This window comes from Microtus ochrogaster, chromosome 10, assembly GCF_000317375.1.
Source record: "Microtus ochrogaster isolate Prairie Vole_2 chromosome 10, MicOch1.0, whole genome shotgun sequence".
Lineage (NCBI taxonomy): Eukaryota > Metazoa > Chordata > Mammalia > Rodentia > Cricetidae > Microtus > Microtus ochrogaster.
Window position 1 is genome coordinate 85,138,392 of NC_022016.1, and position 11,763 is coordinate 85,150,154.

At 49.8% G+C, this 11,763-nt stretch overlaps 1 protein-coding gene across 1 annotated transcript in view; it reads left to right on the top strand.

Moving 5' to 3' along the window:
- Tnfrsf8 (TNF receptor superfamily member 8) overlaps window positions 1-11,763 on the top strand; it is a 47,893-nt gene that overhangs the window by 33,384 nt on the left and 2,746 nt on the right. Inside the window, exons 11-12 of the mRNA XM_005353765.1 lie at window positions 6,792-6,817; window positions 9,324-9,534. Of these exons, the coding sequence (XP_005353822.1) occupies window positions 6,792-6,817; window positions 9,324-9,534 (237 nt within the window). The remainder of the gene's footprint in view (window positions 1-6,791; window positions 6,818-9,323; window positions 9,535-11,763) is intronic.

The window sequence follows — 11,763 nt, forward strand, 5'->3', positions numbered from 1 at the left end:
GTGGACATGGCCAGGGTAGGGTGGGCATGGCCAGGGTAGAGTGGACATGGCCAGGGTAGGGTGGACATGGCCAGGGTAGGGTAGACATGGCCAGGGTAGGGTGGGCATACCCTGAGCAGCACAGATCTGTCCTGGAGCAGTGGGTTGTGAAGGAACATTTATTCATTTGTTGTCATGAGCTTATCTTCAGCGTAGGCTTTGTCTGGCGATAGGCTCTCCTAGATTTTCCAACCTTCCAGACAAGTGTGACAGCTGGTAAGAGTGGACATCTGGAGGGACAAGCATATGTGTTCCAGCCTCACTCACTCCTCCTCTGCAGGGAGACTATTGTTCCCCTGGTGGAGGAATAAGAGGAATAAGAGCAGGAACCTATGGTCAATACAGGCGCAATCAGGTGCCCGTCGCCCATCACCTTAATTGGTCCGACATTATGGCAAAGTGTCCTTGGTACCTTTGCAAAGGACAGACACCATCTCATTTTACTCCTGGGGTGGCCTTTTCAGCACCCACCACCACTGCCTTCATTTCTCAGATGAGCTGCGAGAAGCCCAGGTCAGCTGGCAAAGGCCACATGGGAGCGGACAGCAGGGTGGAGATTTGTTGTTGTTGCTGGGGTCTGCATGAGCAGGGTGTCTCTCGCTGGGGTCTCCATGAGCAGGGTGTCTCTCTCTGGGGTCTCCATGAGCAGGGTGTCTCTCTCTGGGGTCTCCATGAGCAGGGTGTCTCTCTCTGGGGTCTCCACGAGCAGGGTGTCTCTCTGGGGTCTCCATATCACAGCTGAGGAGGGGCTGTGACAGAGCCCAGAACAGGCAGTCAGGTTACCATTTTTTCCTATTTTTATCAATTAATCTTGAGACAGGGTTTCTTGTAGCTCAGGCTGACCTCAAACTTGCTATGCTGCTGAGGATGACCTTGAAGTTCTAACCTTCTTGCCTTTGAAGTGCTGAGATTACATGAATTGTGCTGGCATTCCCGGTTTATGCATAGCTGGAGATAGAACCTATGGTCTCATACATGCTAAGCATGCACTCTTCAGTGGAGCTACATCCCCACCCTTCGGGGAACTCAGTCCTCATTTTAATATGCACCTGAATACCTGAATGCCTTGACTGTTTTTGATGTGTGTGTGTGTGTGTGTGTGTGTGTGTGTGTGTGTGTGCGTGCGAGTTTGAGTGCAGTTTACTGCAGGGGGTTACAGGTGGTTGTAAGCCACTTGACATGGGTGCTAGGAATTGAGCTAGAGTCTTCTGGAAGAACAACGTTATGTGCTCTTTTTTGTTGTCTTTTTTTCTGAGGCAAGATTTCTCTTTGTAGCCCTGGCTATGCTGGAATTGCACCTTATAGACCAGGTTGGTCTTGAACTCACAGAAATTCACCTGCCTCTGACATCTGAGCTGGGACTAAAGGCATGCCTGGCTAAGCAGTAGTGCTCTTAACCATGGAGCCATCTCTCCAGCCCCTACCTTGCTGTTATCATGGAAAGATAGAAGCAGAAAAAGATTCTTTTGCTCTGATAGAATTTCAGATTTCCAGAAGTTGTAAACACAGTACGGGAAACTTACCTTTTCCAAAACAGTTTTGAGAGTTTCTTACCAGGCTTGATTTCTTATCACTCTTGAATACCTCCCTGTATATTTCCTAATAACCAGGATGCTGCAGTACCATCAGAATCAGAATTCAGCCTGCTCCGTCACCACCAATCAGTGCTCAGGCTAGACTCTGTTTGCTTGTTTCTTCTTCTTCCCCTTCCTCTTTCTCCTCTTTCTCTTCCTCCTCTACCTCCTCTTCCTTCTTCTTTTCTGGTTTTTGAGATAGTGTCTCTCTGTGTAGTTCTGGAACTTGTTCTATAGACCAGGCTGACCTCGAACTCACAGAGATCTGTTAACAGAAGTTTCTGTCCCACCGGCAGCTGGTCCTGCAACTCTTCAGTCCCAAAGAAATACACAGAGGCTTATATTGATTATAAACTGTTTGGCCCATTAGTTCAGGCTTATTATTAACTAGCTCTTACAACTTAAATTAACCCATAATTCTTGTCTATGTTTAGCCATGTGGCTTGGTGCCTTTTCTCATCTTGCTTCCTCTGCATCTGCATCTCTGCCTGTCCTTTTCCCAGAATTCTCTTAGTCTGGTTGTCCTGCCTCTACTTCCTGCCTGGCTACTGGCCAATCAGTGTTTTATTAAATTAATACGAGTGATAAATCTTTACAGTATACAAAAGCATTATCCCACAGCAGAACCCTGCCTGTGTCTGCCTCCCCAGTGCTGGGATTAAAGGTGTGTGCCATTACACACTACCAGACTGGGTTTCTCGATGTGTCCTAATGTCTGTGGCTTGGATCCCATGCTGCCATTGGTAAGCAGGTCTATGGGGTCCCCTCTCATCTGGGTCAGTTCCCAGAGCTGGGAAGCAGGGATCCCTCAGGACATGTCCTGTCCTCTTGAGTTGGCCTTACCTTTTTTGTTTGTTTTTGATTTTTTGAGATAGGGTCTCACATGGCCCAGCTGTCCTCAGTCATGGTACGTAATTGAGACTAGCTTTGAATTTATCTTTTTTTATGTTTACATTTATATTATTTATATTTGAGACCAGTTCTCACTATGTAGCCATGGCTGGCATGAATACAGACAGGGATCTACCTGGTTCTGCCTCCCAGGTTGCTGGGGTTCCAGGTGTGTACCAGCACGCTATTTTGAGTTGCAGGGGATTGTCCTCTTCTCTGAAGGCCTTTCAGGTGACCTCTCCTCCTAGGCCTGCTGGGTTCCCAGTAGCTAACTTCTACCTTGGGACTGTCCTGCCTCCCACAGCTGTGTCAGGTCAGGACTGGCAAGGACAGCTCAGGGAAGGGCGGGACAGAGCTTTGAATCCTGCTTCTGCACTCGGCACTCACGACTCTAGCCTTCGGAGCAGCTCAGGAGATACCATTGCCCGGGCCACCGCTGTACATAATGTCCTGGACTTGCATCCTAGGGCGTCGGATGGATTTACGAGAATATTGTGATTGTTCCAAAAAACCAGGAAACCAACAAATGAGGACAAGCAGGCTAAAGCAAGGGCTTGAGGGGAAGAGTGCTTGGGCAATCTGAACTCTGCCCTTGGCAGGATCCGCTTTGGATCTTTCTCAGAGTACTCATGGGTTGAAAAGGGCTGTTGACAGATGCTGGGGCCTCCTAGATTCTGCCTCTTAAGCTTTTTTTTTTTTTTAATTTTATTTATTTATTTACTTTTTGGCTTTTCGAGACAGGGTTTGTTCTGTGTAGCCCTGACTGTCCTGGAACTGCTCTTTAGACCAGACTGGCCTTGAACTCAAAAATCTGCCTGTGCCTCCTGAGTGCTAGGATCAAAGGCGTGGATTCTCCTGCCTTAGATTCTGTCTTTTTTTTTTTTTTTAAACCTTGATGTTAGTGCATGCTTGTTTCCGAGAGTTAGACTCTATATTTTTCTTTCCCCTGCTATAGAGTGTCTAAGCTGTGCTAGCCTCCAGGGCTTCCCAGGTGTCCTCAGCACCTTCCTCGACACAGGGTTTCTCTGGAGCCTCAGCTGGCACTCGCTCTGTAGACCAGGTTGGTCTCGAACTCACAGAGATCCACCTGCCTCTGCCTCCTGAGTGCTGGGATTAGAGGCATGTGCCCGGCTCAAGACTTCACTTTTTAGAAAAGTTTTAGGATAAAAGAACTCTCTTCCTTCTGCCCCTGAGTTCTCCCTGAAGTCCCATTGCAGCTGCGGGAGGCAGGATAGACATTTACTGGGAACCCAGCAGGCTTAGTCAGTGGGTTCGTTAGGTAAAGAGATGGCCTGGAAGGCTCCAGAAAAGAGGAGAGCAACTCAAAAATATCGCGGTGATAAACACTTGGAGCCTCATCACTTGGGAGACAGAGGCAGGTGGTATACCTCTTTAATCCCCGCAGAGCCAGGATCTCTGTGTGTTCATTCCAGCCAGGGGCTACATAGTGAGACCCTGTTTCAAAGCCAGTGTATTGGTACATACTTGCAGTATCAGCACTTGCAAGGTGAGACAGCAGGGCCAGAAGTTCAAAGTCATCCTCAGTTAGTTTCCAGCTGGAGACGACCTTGTCTTACTCCACCCCGTCCAAACAGAAAATAATGGAGTTCCAGTGTGCCCGTGCCCAGCTGATTTCATTATTGACCTCTCATATCGGGGTGGTACATTTACCATAGTTAAATAAGTAAGCAGTATAGTTTTAATTTTTATAAATGCATATGAGCAATTGCTTGCACGTATATAACTACAGGGTGCCCAGTAAGGTCAGAAGGGGGCCCTGGATCCCTTGAAATCAGAGTTAAAAAGGTTGTGAGCGTCATGTGGGTGCTGAGAACCGAATCCCAATCCTCTGGAAAAGCAGCCAGTGCTCTTAACCTGCCAGCCACATCCCCAGCCCCAACTATTGTGATTAAATAACAAAAGACACCCTTTATTCTGTCTTTACTTGTTTTACTTTAAGGTGCCAGGGACCCTTCTTATACTCAGTCAGACATCTCCTTAGCCCCCCCACTCTCTCCCACTCCCCACCCCCGCTGCCCAGCCTGTAGCAGCTTCTCAGACTTCCTTTTGACCTAAGTGGCCTTTGACAACACTGGTCAGATGTTTGCAAGATTCCCCCTGCTGGGACTTGTCTAAAATTTATTTTGTACAGTGAGACCGGGGTTCTGGATTTGGAGGGGGAAAACCTCAGAGCTCAGAGCCATGCTCATTGCACACACCCCAATCAGTCTCCAGATGACTTATCACAGAAATTCTACTCGTGTGTGTGTGTGTGTGTGATGTGTATGTATGGTGCATATGTGGTGTGTGTGTGTGTGGTATGTATGTATGGCGTGTGTGTGTGGTGTGTGTGTGCACACATGCTTGCTCCTGGAAGGGTCCTGCCTTCACACTTGACAGGCAAAGGTTCTATCACTAATCCCCCTCCCCCACACCACTCCAGCCCTACCTGCTGTTCTGAGCTCTCTATCCTATCTTCCTAAACCCCTCTGAAGTTGGCCAGGGCTGTCCCATTTCCCAGATAAAAAGGCTGAGTCTTGGAGCTGTGAAGTAGAGCCGGATGCCCTCCTCCACGGAGGTGGTGTTGGGTTAGCAGGCTCAGTCACACTGGTGTTTGACACTTGGTATCTTTTCAGCTTTGAAGTAATTATAAACACTCCTGCTTTTATCTCCACTAGTGTGACTTCCTGAAGGTGTGGTCCCTACTGGGGGTGGGGTGGGGGAGCCTGGTTCAAAGGCACCACGGGTGCTAGCCAGGAGGCCCTGTAAAGAGAGGGAGCCTACTTACAGCTCTCAGCCCTTACCTCACCTGCTTCTTCCTCACGACAGGGCCCAGCATCCTTTGTTTATCTTCTTGCTACTTTGGCAGAAGCTTTTTTCTTCTCCAGGTTCCCACAATGACTTGACACCATATGCCAGCTGGCTGATTGCAAAACTCAGGATTGCTTCCAGAGGACAAAGATTTAGTTTCGCTGATGTCACGTTTAAAATAGTCAGTTAAATCCTGTCCCATAAAATGAGAATCAGACAAAATGAACACACCATGGGCTGGAGAGACGGCTCAATGGATCAGAGTTGGCTACTCTTCCAGAGGACTGGGATTCAATTCCTTGCACCCACAGGGGGACTCACAACTGTCTGTAATTCTAGGTCCAGCGTATCTAACACCCTCTCTTGGTCTCCCTGGGTACCAGGCATGCGTGTTGTCCACAAACATACATGCAGGCAAAACACTCACAGAATAATAACAAAATCTTAGAAAAACCAAGCCCATTCAAACAGAACTTGTGTCTCAAGCCAGAGAGTACCTGAAGCATTATCAGTGGCTTGGACTTGGTGGTTAGTGGTCACCTAAAGAGAACAAGCCACAACTTCCTGAAGTGACCACTCTACCAGGGACAGTGGTTACCAGATTGCATAAGCAAGCACCTTTGCTAACCTGAGACTTGGTCATGTCACTTCATGAGGTGGTTGTTCTGAGCATCTCTCTAGCCCATTTCCCTGCCAGACCGCTAAGAGCTCATCCCAAGCTTCAGCAGCCGCGTGACATTTCTGTTATCGGCTAATCTGCTGTGCACAGGTCAACTGGAATTCAGGGTCAAGCTGCTAAGTCAGAAAGCATGTTCTAGAAGCAGCTCCTCTGGCATGCTGGCTTTCCTGCCATGGTTGGTTTGTCAGTGTGAACCCGGTTGGCATCACAGGGTCCCTAGGTGGCCTCCTGGGAATCAGGAAAGGCTCTGTCCCCCTGTGGTATGGTCCTGGTGGACCTGGGGTAGCTTGCGTTAGGTTGGGCTTGGTAATGGGGCCACTTTCTTCTTTCTCAGGCGGCTGGTGAGCTATGGTTAAATGTCACCATGCTCTTGGGTAGTTGGTCCTTATTTAAGACAAAAGGATACTGGGGTGAATGGCAGGGGCTGAGATGATGAGAGAAAGGTTGGGCCCTGAGAACTGTGGCTTCTGAGTCCTCAGAAGCCGCCTCAGGGTGGTACAGAGAAGAGAGGCAGACAGAGTAGGGGTGTCCTTGAGGGCCCAGCCTGGCCTCTTTTGGCTTGTGGAAGGAAAGCCCCAGCTCATTCCCTCTTCAGAGACTGGCTTCAGGCATGCCAGGGGTTCATCCTGAAAATTTCTACTGCCATCCTGGGGGCATGAGCCCTGGGGTGGGCAAGGCTCAGCCTCACTGAGATCCTAGGGTACTGTCTGTCAACAGATGGGGAGTGCTGGAGGGGTGTCAAACTCTTTTTGGTGACACTCCTTTTGGTGACATCACTACTTCTTTTTTTCTTTCAGATTCCAAACCTATTGAAAAACCAACTGTAAGTGCCATTCCAATACCCCCCCCATTCCTCCACCCCCATCACCCCTACTCCCCCCACCCCCTGCTACTGTCTTTTTGTTTGACTTCACAGATCTGTGGTTTCAGGGCTGCTGGGCTTTAGGAAGACAGGAGACCTTTCTCCTTCCTTGACACCCTGGGTTCCAGATTGTGGGAGCTAGGAGCCCAGGGGCTTAGCCTGGGGCCCCATGGTAGGACTTGGCCCAGGACAGAGAGCCCCACCCCACAGCAACCTCTAACACCTGGCTCAGCCCCAGGGAATTTCCACCAGGACTGCAAACAGCAGTTTGGTTTGGGCCACTTTGAGGTCCTAAGTCTGGGTTGGAGGGAAGCTGTGATTATTTATCTCTTTACTCTGGAAGGCTTGCCTGCCCTCCCAGCTGGCTGACAGACACCAGCCACAGACATTTGTAAAGTTAGCTGTATTGACCGGTTACTATCTGCTAGGCACTCACACTCCTCCCCTGCCCTCTCTCCAGGCTTTGGCTGAGTAGCCCACAATGACCTCGAAATCCAGGTGTGCACCACCACATCTGGCTTGCTAGGCACCTTCCTTTGTGCTTTCTATATGTTACCTCAGAGAGTCCTGACTCTCAGGCGCTGGTATACTTGTCACATTTAGTAAAAGAGGAAATGGCAGTCAGACAAGTTAGGGGTGACCCAGCTGGTGGCTGCCTTTGAACCCCAGCTTGTACTATGGGACTTCAGAGCTGGTACTGGGCCCTGGTCCCCGACTGCATCCTTTGGGGGCACCTGCATCACCTCTTACAGGGTGCTCCACGTGGGCCAGGTGCAGGGCTTTGCGGAGACCCCGTTAAGGTTTTTCTGGAGACCTGTCCTTTGTCAGGCTTCCCAGGGGACATGTGATGGTGGGGTTGGAGCTGGGTGGGGGCAGGGTTGATGAGACCCTCCTGTGGCCATGTGTTAGGTGCTTATGCTGTACACAGTTTTCACTTTTTTCCCATTGAGCAAGTTGCTTCTCTCTCTCTCTCTCTCTCTCTCTCTCTCTCTCATAACAGCTACTCCCCCCCCACACAGTTTATGCTTTTTGTTTGTAAATTTTATTTTATGTGTATGGATGTTTTGCCTGCACGTATGTCTGCGGACCACGTACATTCCTGGTACCTGCGGAAGTCAGAAAGGGGCATCGGCTCCCCTGAAACTGGAGTTACAGATGGTTGTGAGTCACTGTGTGGGTGCTGAGAACCGAACCATGGTCCTCTGTAAGAGCAGCAGTGCTGTTAACCACCGAGCTCACCCCTCCACCCCCCACAGTTCCTATTTATTTATATTTTTTTAGACAAGGTCTTATATAGCCGAGGCTGGCCTTGAACCTCTGATCCTCCTGCTTCCACCACCCCTGTGCCATGCCTGGCTAAAATGAGTGGGTTTTTTTTTTTTATTTGTTTGTTCATTTTGGTTTTGGTTTTCCTCTTCTGGGAGTCAAATCCGAGTGCTAGGCAAAGCGCTACAGTTTTGAGCTTTATCACCAGCCCTGGCCTTCAAGTCATCGTAAGAGAACCAAGATGACACAGATCTGTCCTCTGAACCCCTCAACCTGGGTTCCTTTGAAGTCTGAAGGTGAATGTCACACAGCAGGCATCTCGTTTCCCTTTGCACTAAACTCATGAACTTGAGAAACCAAACCAACACAGTTCTGAGTGAGGATGTGGCTTTTTTTTTTAAAAAAAAAAAACTGTATTAGGATACAGTTAAAGACTTCTTTCCCAAGAGGTTGGGAGTGAAGAGGCCCCAGAAGGTGGTGAGCCTAAAGTAGACTTCCTGGCTAGAAACTTGCTAACTGTATGGATGACCCTGGGTGAGTTCCTGCACTCCTCCAAGCCTCAGTTTCTCCATCCGTAAGAGAGGCAGGTGCTCGTATGACAACCGTGCAGGGTGACACATTGTTCTTAGAACGGCACACGTAGTAAGCGGAGCGTGTGTGAGTCACTGACTGCCGCTCTGTCTAGTGAGTGGAGGATGAGGCCTGGTAGGTAGAATGCTTGCCTATGAAGCATAAAACCTTGAGCTGGAGCCCTAGCCCGTCATAAACTGGGCGTGGTAGCACCCTAGCCCCCCCTAATATCAGTGTTAGGGAGGTGAATGCTGGAGGACCAAAAGTTCAAGGTCATCCTTAGCAGCTTATCAAGTTTGAGGCCAGCCTGCTGAACTGTCACAATGAAAGACCAAACAGTAGCTGGGTGCACACCTTTAATCCCAGCGCTTGAGAAGCCTCGGAGGCAGATGGATCGCTGTGAGTTCATAGGCCAGCCTGGTTTATGTATTAAAGTTCTAGGTCAGCCACGGCTATTTGGTGAGGCACTATCTTGATTAAAAAAACAAAACCTTGAGGAAAACGTGGACATTCTTGGGAAGGCCACACACAGGTACCTCATGCTGTCACGTGACTTGTGGCATCTTTAAAGCTCCCTGGCAGTTTGGTGGAGTGGGGGCAGCCCTGCCTCAGCTCTTACTCCTGTTCACAGCAGCCAAAGAGAAGCGGGTCAGTGACAGATGCCAGCGCAGGACACAAGTTGAGCCCTGTGAACCCTCCAACCGTGGAGATCTGTACCAATGTTGGGGCAGCCTTCCTGGAGAGCCTGCCACTGTTGGATGACAGCACAGCTGGGAATCCTTTGACCCCCAGGGAACCTCCAGAGACCCGGGTATCCACGGAACACACGAATAATAGGATTGGTGAGTCCGCCTATTAGAAGGTCCTGGTTGAAATCAGTGGGCAGAAAGAGATGGATGCTGAGCTCTGGATGGGGCTAGGGGAGGGGCGCATCCCTTACCACCACTCACTCTGCCCCAAGTCAAGCTTCTGTCCAGGGAGAATGGCACAAGTGTCACTTGCTGGGGACATTCACTAAGTGGGCGTGTGCTGATGAGTGCCGTGATGGACTTTATTTTTTTTTAAGTTATAAACTGACTGGCCCATTAGCTCAGGCTTCTTGTTAGCTCTTATAACTTATATTAACCCATTATTCTTATCTATGTTAGCCACATGGCTCAGTACCTTTTTCAGTGAGACAGGTCACATCCTGCTTCTTTGGTGTCTGGGCAGGACTGCAGAAAGAGCTTCCTTCTTCCCAGAATACTCCTGTTCTCATTGCCCCACCTCTACTTCCTGTCTGGTTGTCCCACCTATACTTCCTGCCTGGGTACTGGCCAATCAGCGTTTATTTAAAACATAATTGACAGAATACAGAATTGTCTGTGATGGTCATTATTAAAGAGAAAGAGAATCCTTCCCTACTGGCCTGAAGGCAGGCATGCTGGTGACCTCAGACACTTATCTGGCAATATCTCTTTGTGTCTGTCACACACTTCTGGGAAGGACTTTATCCCTCTTTCATGGCTGGGGAAACTGAGGCTCGGGGTAGGGGGATGTGGAGCGAGTTTTCTTATTGAACTGCTGGGACTCAAACCCACATTTGATGGGCCTTGAAGCACTGGGTTGTCCATACCACCTGTGGATCACAGCAGGAACCCGGAGGCCAGCCCTGACCCCCCAGCATCTCCCATCTCTGCTGCCCTCCAGCCAGGACAAAACATTCGTCTTGGCTCCTATGGGCCCTGCCTCCTTCCTCACTTCCTACCACCCCAGAACACATCAGAGGTTCTCAACCTGTGGGTCTCGACCCCTTCAGCAAACCTCTGTCTCCAAAAATATTTGCATTATGGCTTCTAACAGTAGCAAAATTACAGTTATAAAGTAGCAATGAGAATAATTTTATGGCTGGGGTCACTATAGCATGAGGTTGTATTAAAGGGTCTCAGCATTAGCAGGTCGAGACCCACTGATGTGTATATATTGTCCCCACCAGTGTGGATGGAGCGTTCAGTTCTCACTCTGGCATTCAAGACTGGTCTCAGCCAACTGCTCTATCCCATCCAACTCACCCGCTCTCCCTCTTAGGGATGGTTTTCTGACTTTCAGCTCTCTGTCTCCCTCCATCCCTCCCTCCATCCCTCTCTCCCTCTCACCCTAAGCTGCTCGGCGGGCTGTTGCTTCACCTCCAGCAGGCAGCTCCCCTCTTTGGAGCCTGGTCACCTCCTGGTGTCCTAGTGGCCACCTTCTCAGGGTCTACTCTGAGCAGGGCAGTACTCTTTGCTGAGCTCCTCCACCCAGTGTCCGGGCCCCCAGCTCTCCAGGGCAGCTGCTCCCTGGGCCCTGTCTCCCTCTCTGGAGGATTGCTGGCCCTGCCACGGTGCTGGAAGGGCCTCCATGGGTGAAGGTTCTTCACATTTCCATGGTGGTCTGTGGAGGTGAGCGCTCGAAAGCTGTCATTGTCTCAGAGAAATGTGTGCAGTCACAGCTTTTGGTAAGTTCTGGTAAGTTCTATTGGCGAAGAATGTGTTTGGGAAAACACTGCCAAAGGCTCCTTGGGTTTCCCAAGAAGTCCTTCTGGCGTTTGAGTGCAGGATGACCAAAGGGCTTGGAACTTGGAGACAGGGCCAGAGCCTGTGCAGGGAGGGAGGTAGTAAGGGCTGGGCATGAGGGTGGGGCTACTGAGGGAAGGCCTCAGAGGTCATTGGAGACACCAGGACTCCAGTGACCCCCTTTGTCTGCTTTGTGACACACCAGAAGAGCAGTCTCCCCACTAAGTTCCCAACAAGGACAAATGGGCCTAAACCTTCTCTGGCTGTGCCCCCTCTGCCTCTCCTTTCCATCACTTCCCCTAAGCAGCTGGGGGTGGGGAGCCTGTGTTGCCTGTAGAGGTCAGAGGACAACTTGTATGTGTCAGTTTTCTCCTTCTACCATGTGGGTCCCAGGGATCGGACTCAGGTCTTTGGGTTTGGCAGAAAATACTTCCATCTGTTGAGCCATCTTGAAATACCTTCATCTCTCATCTACATGATTTTCTCTGTCTATTCTCTCTCTCTCTCTCTCTCTCTCTCTCTCTCTCTCTCTCTCTCTCT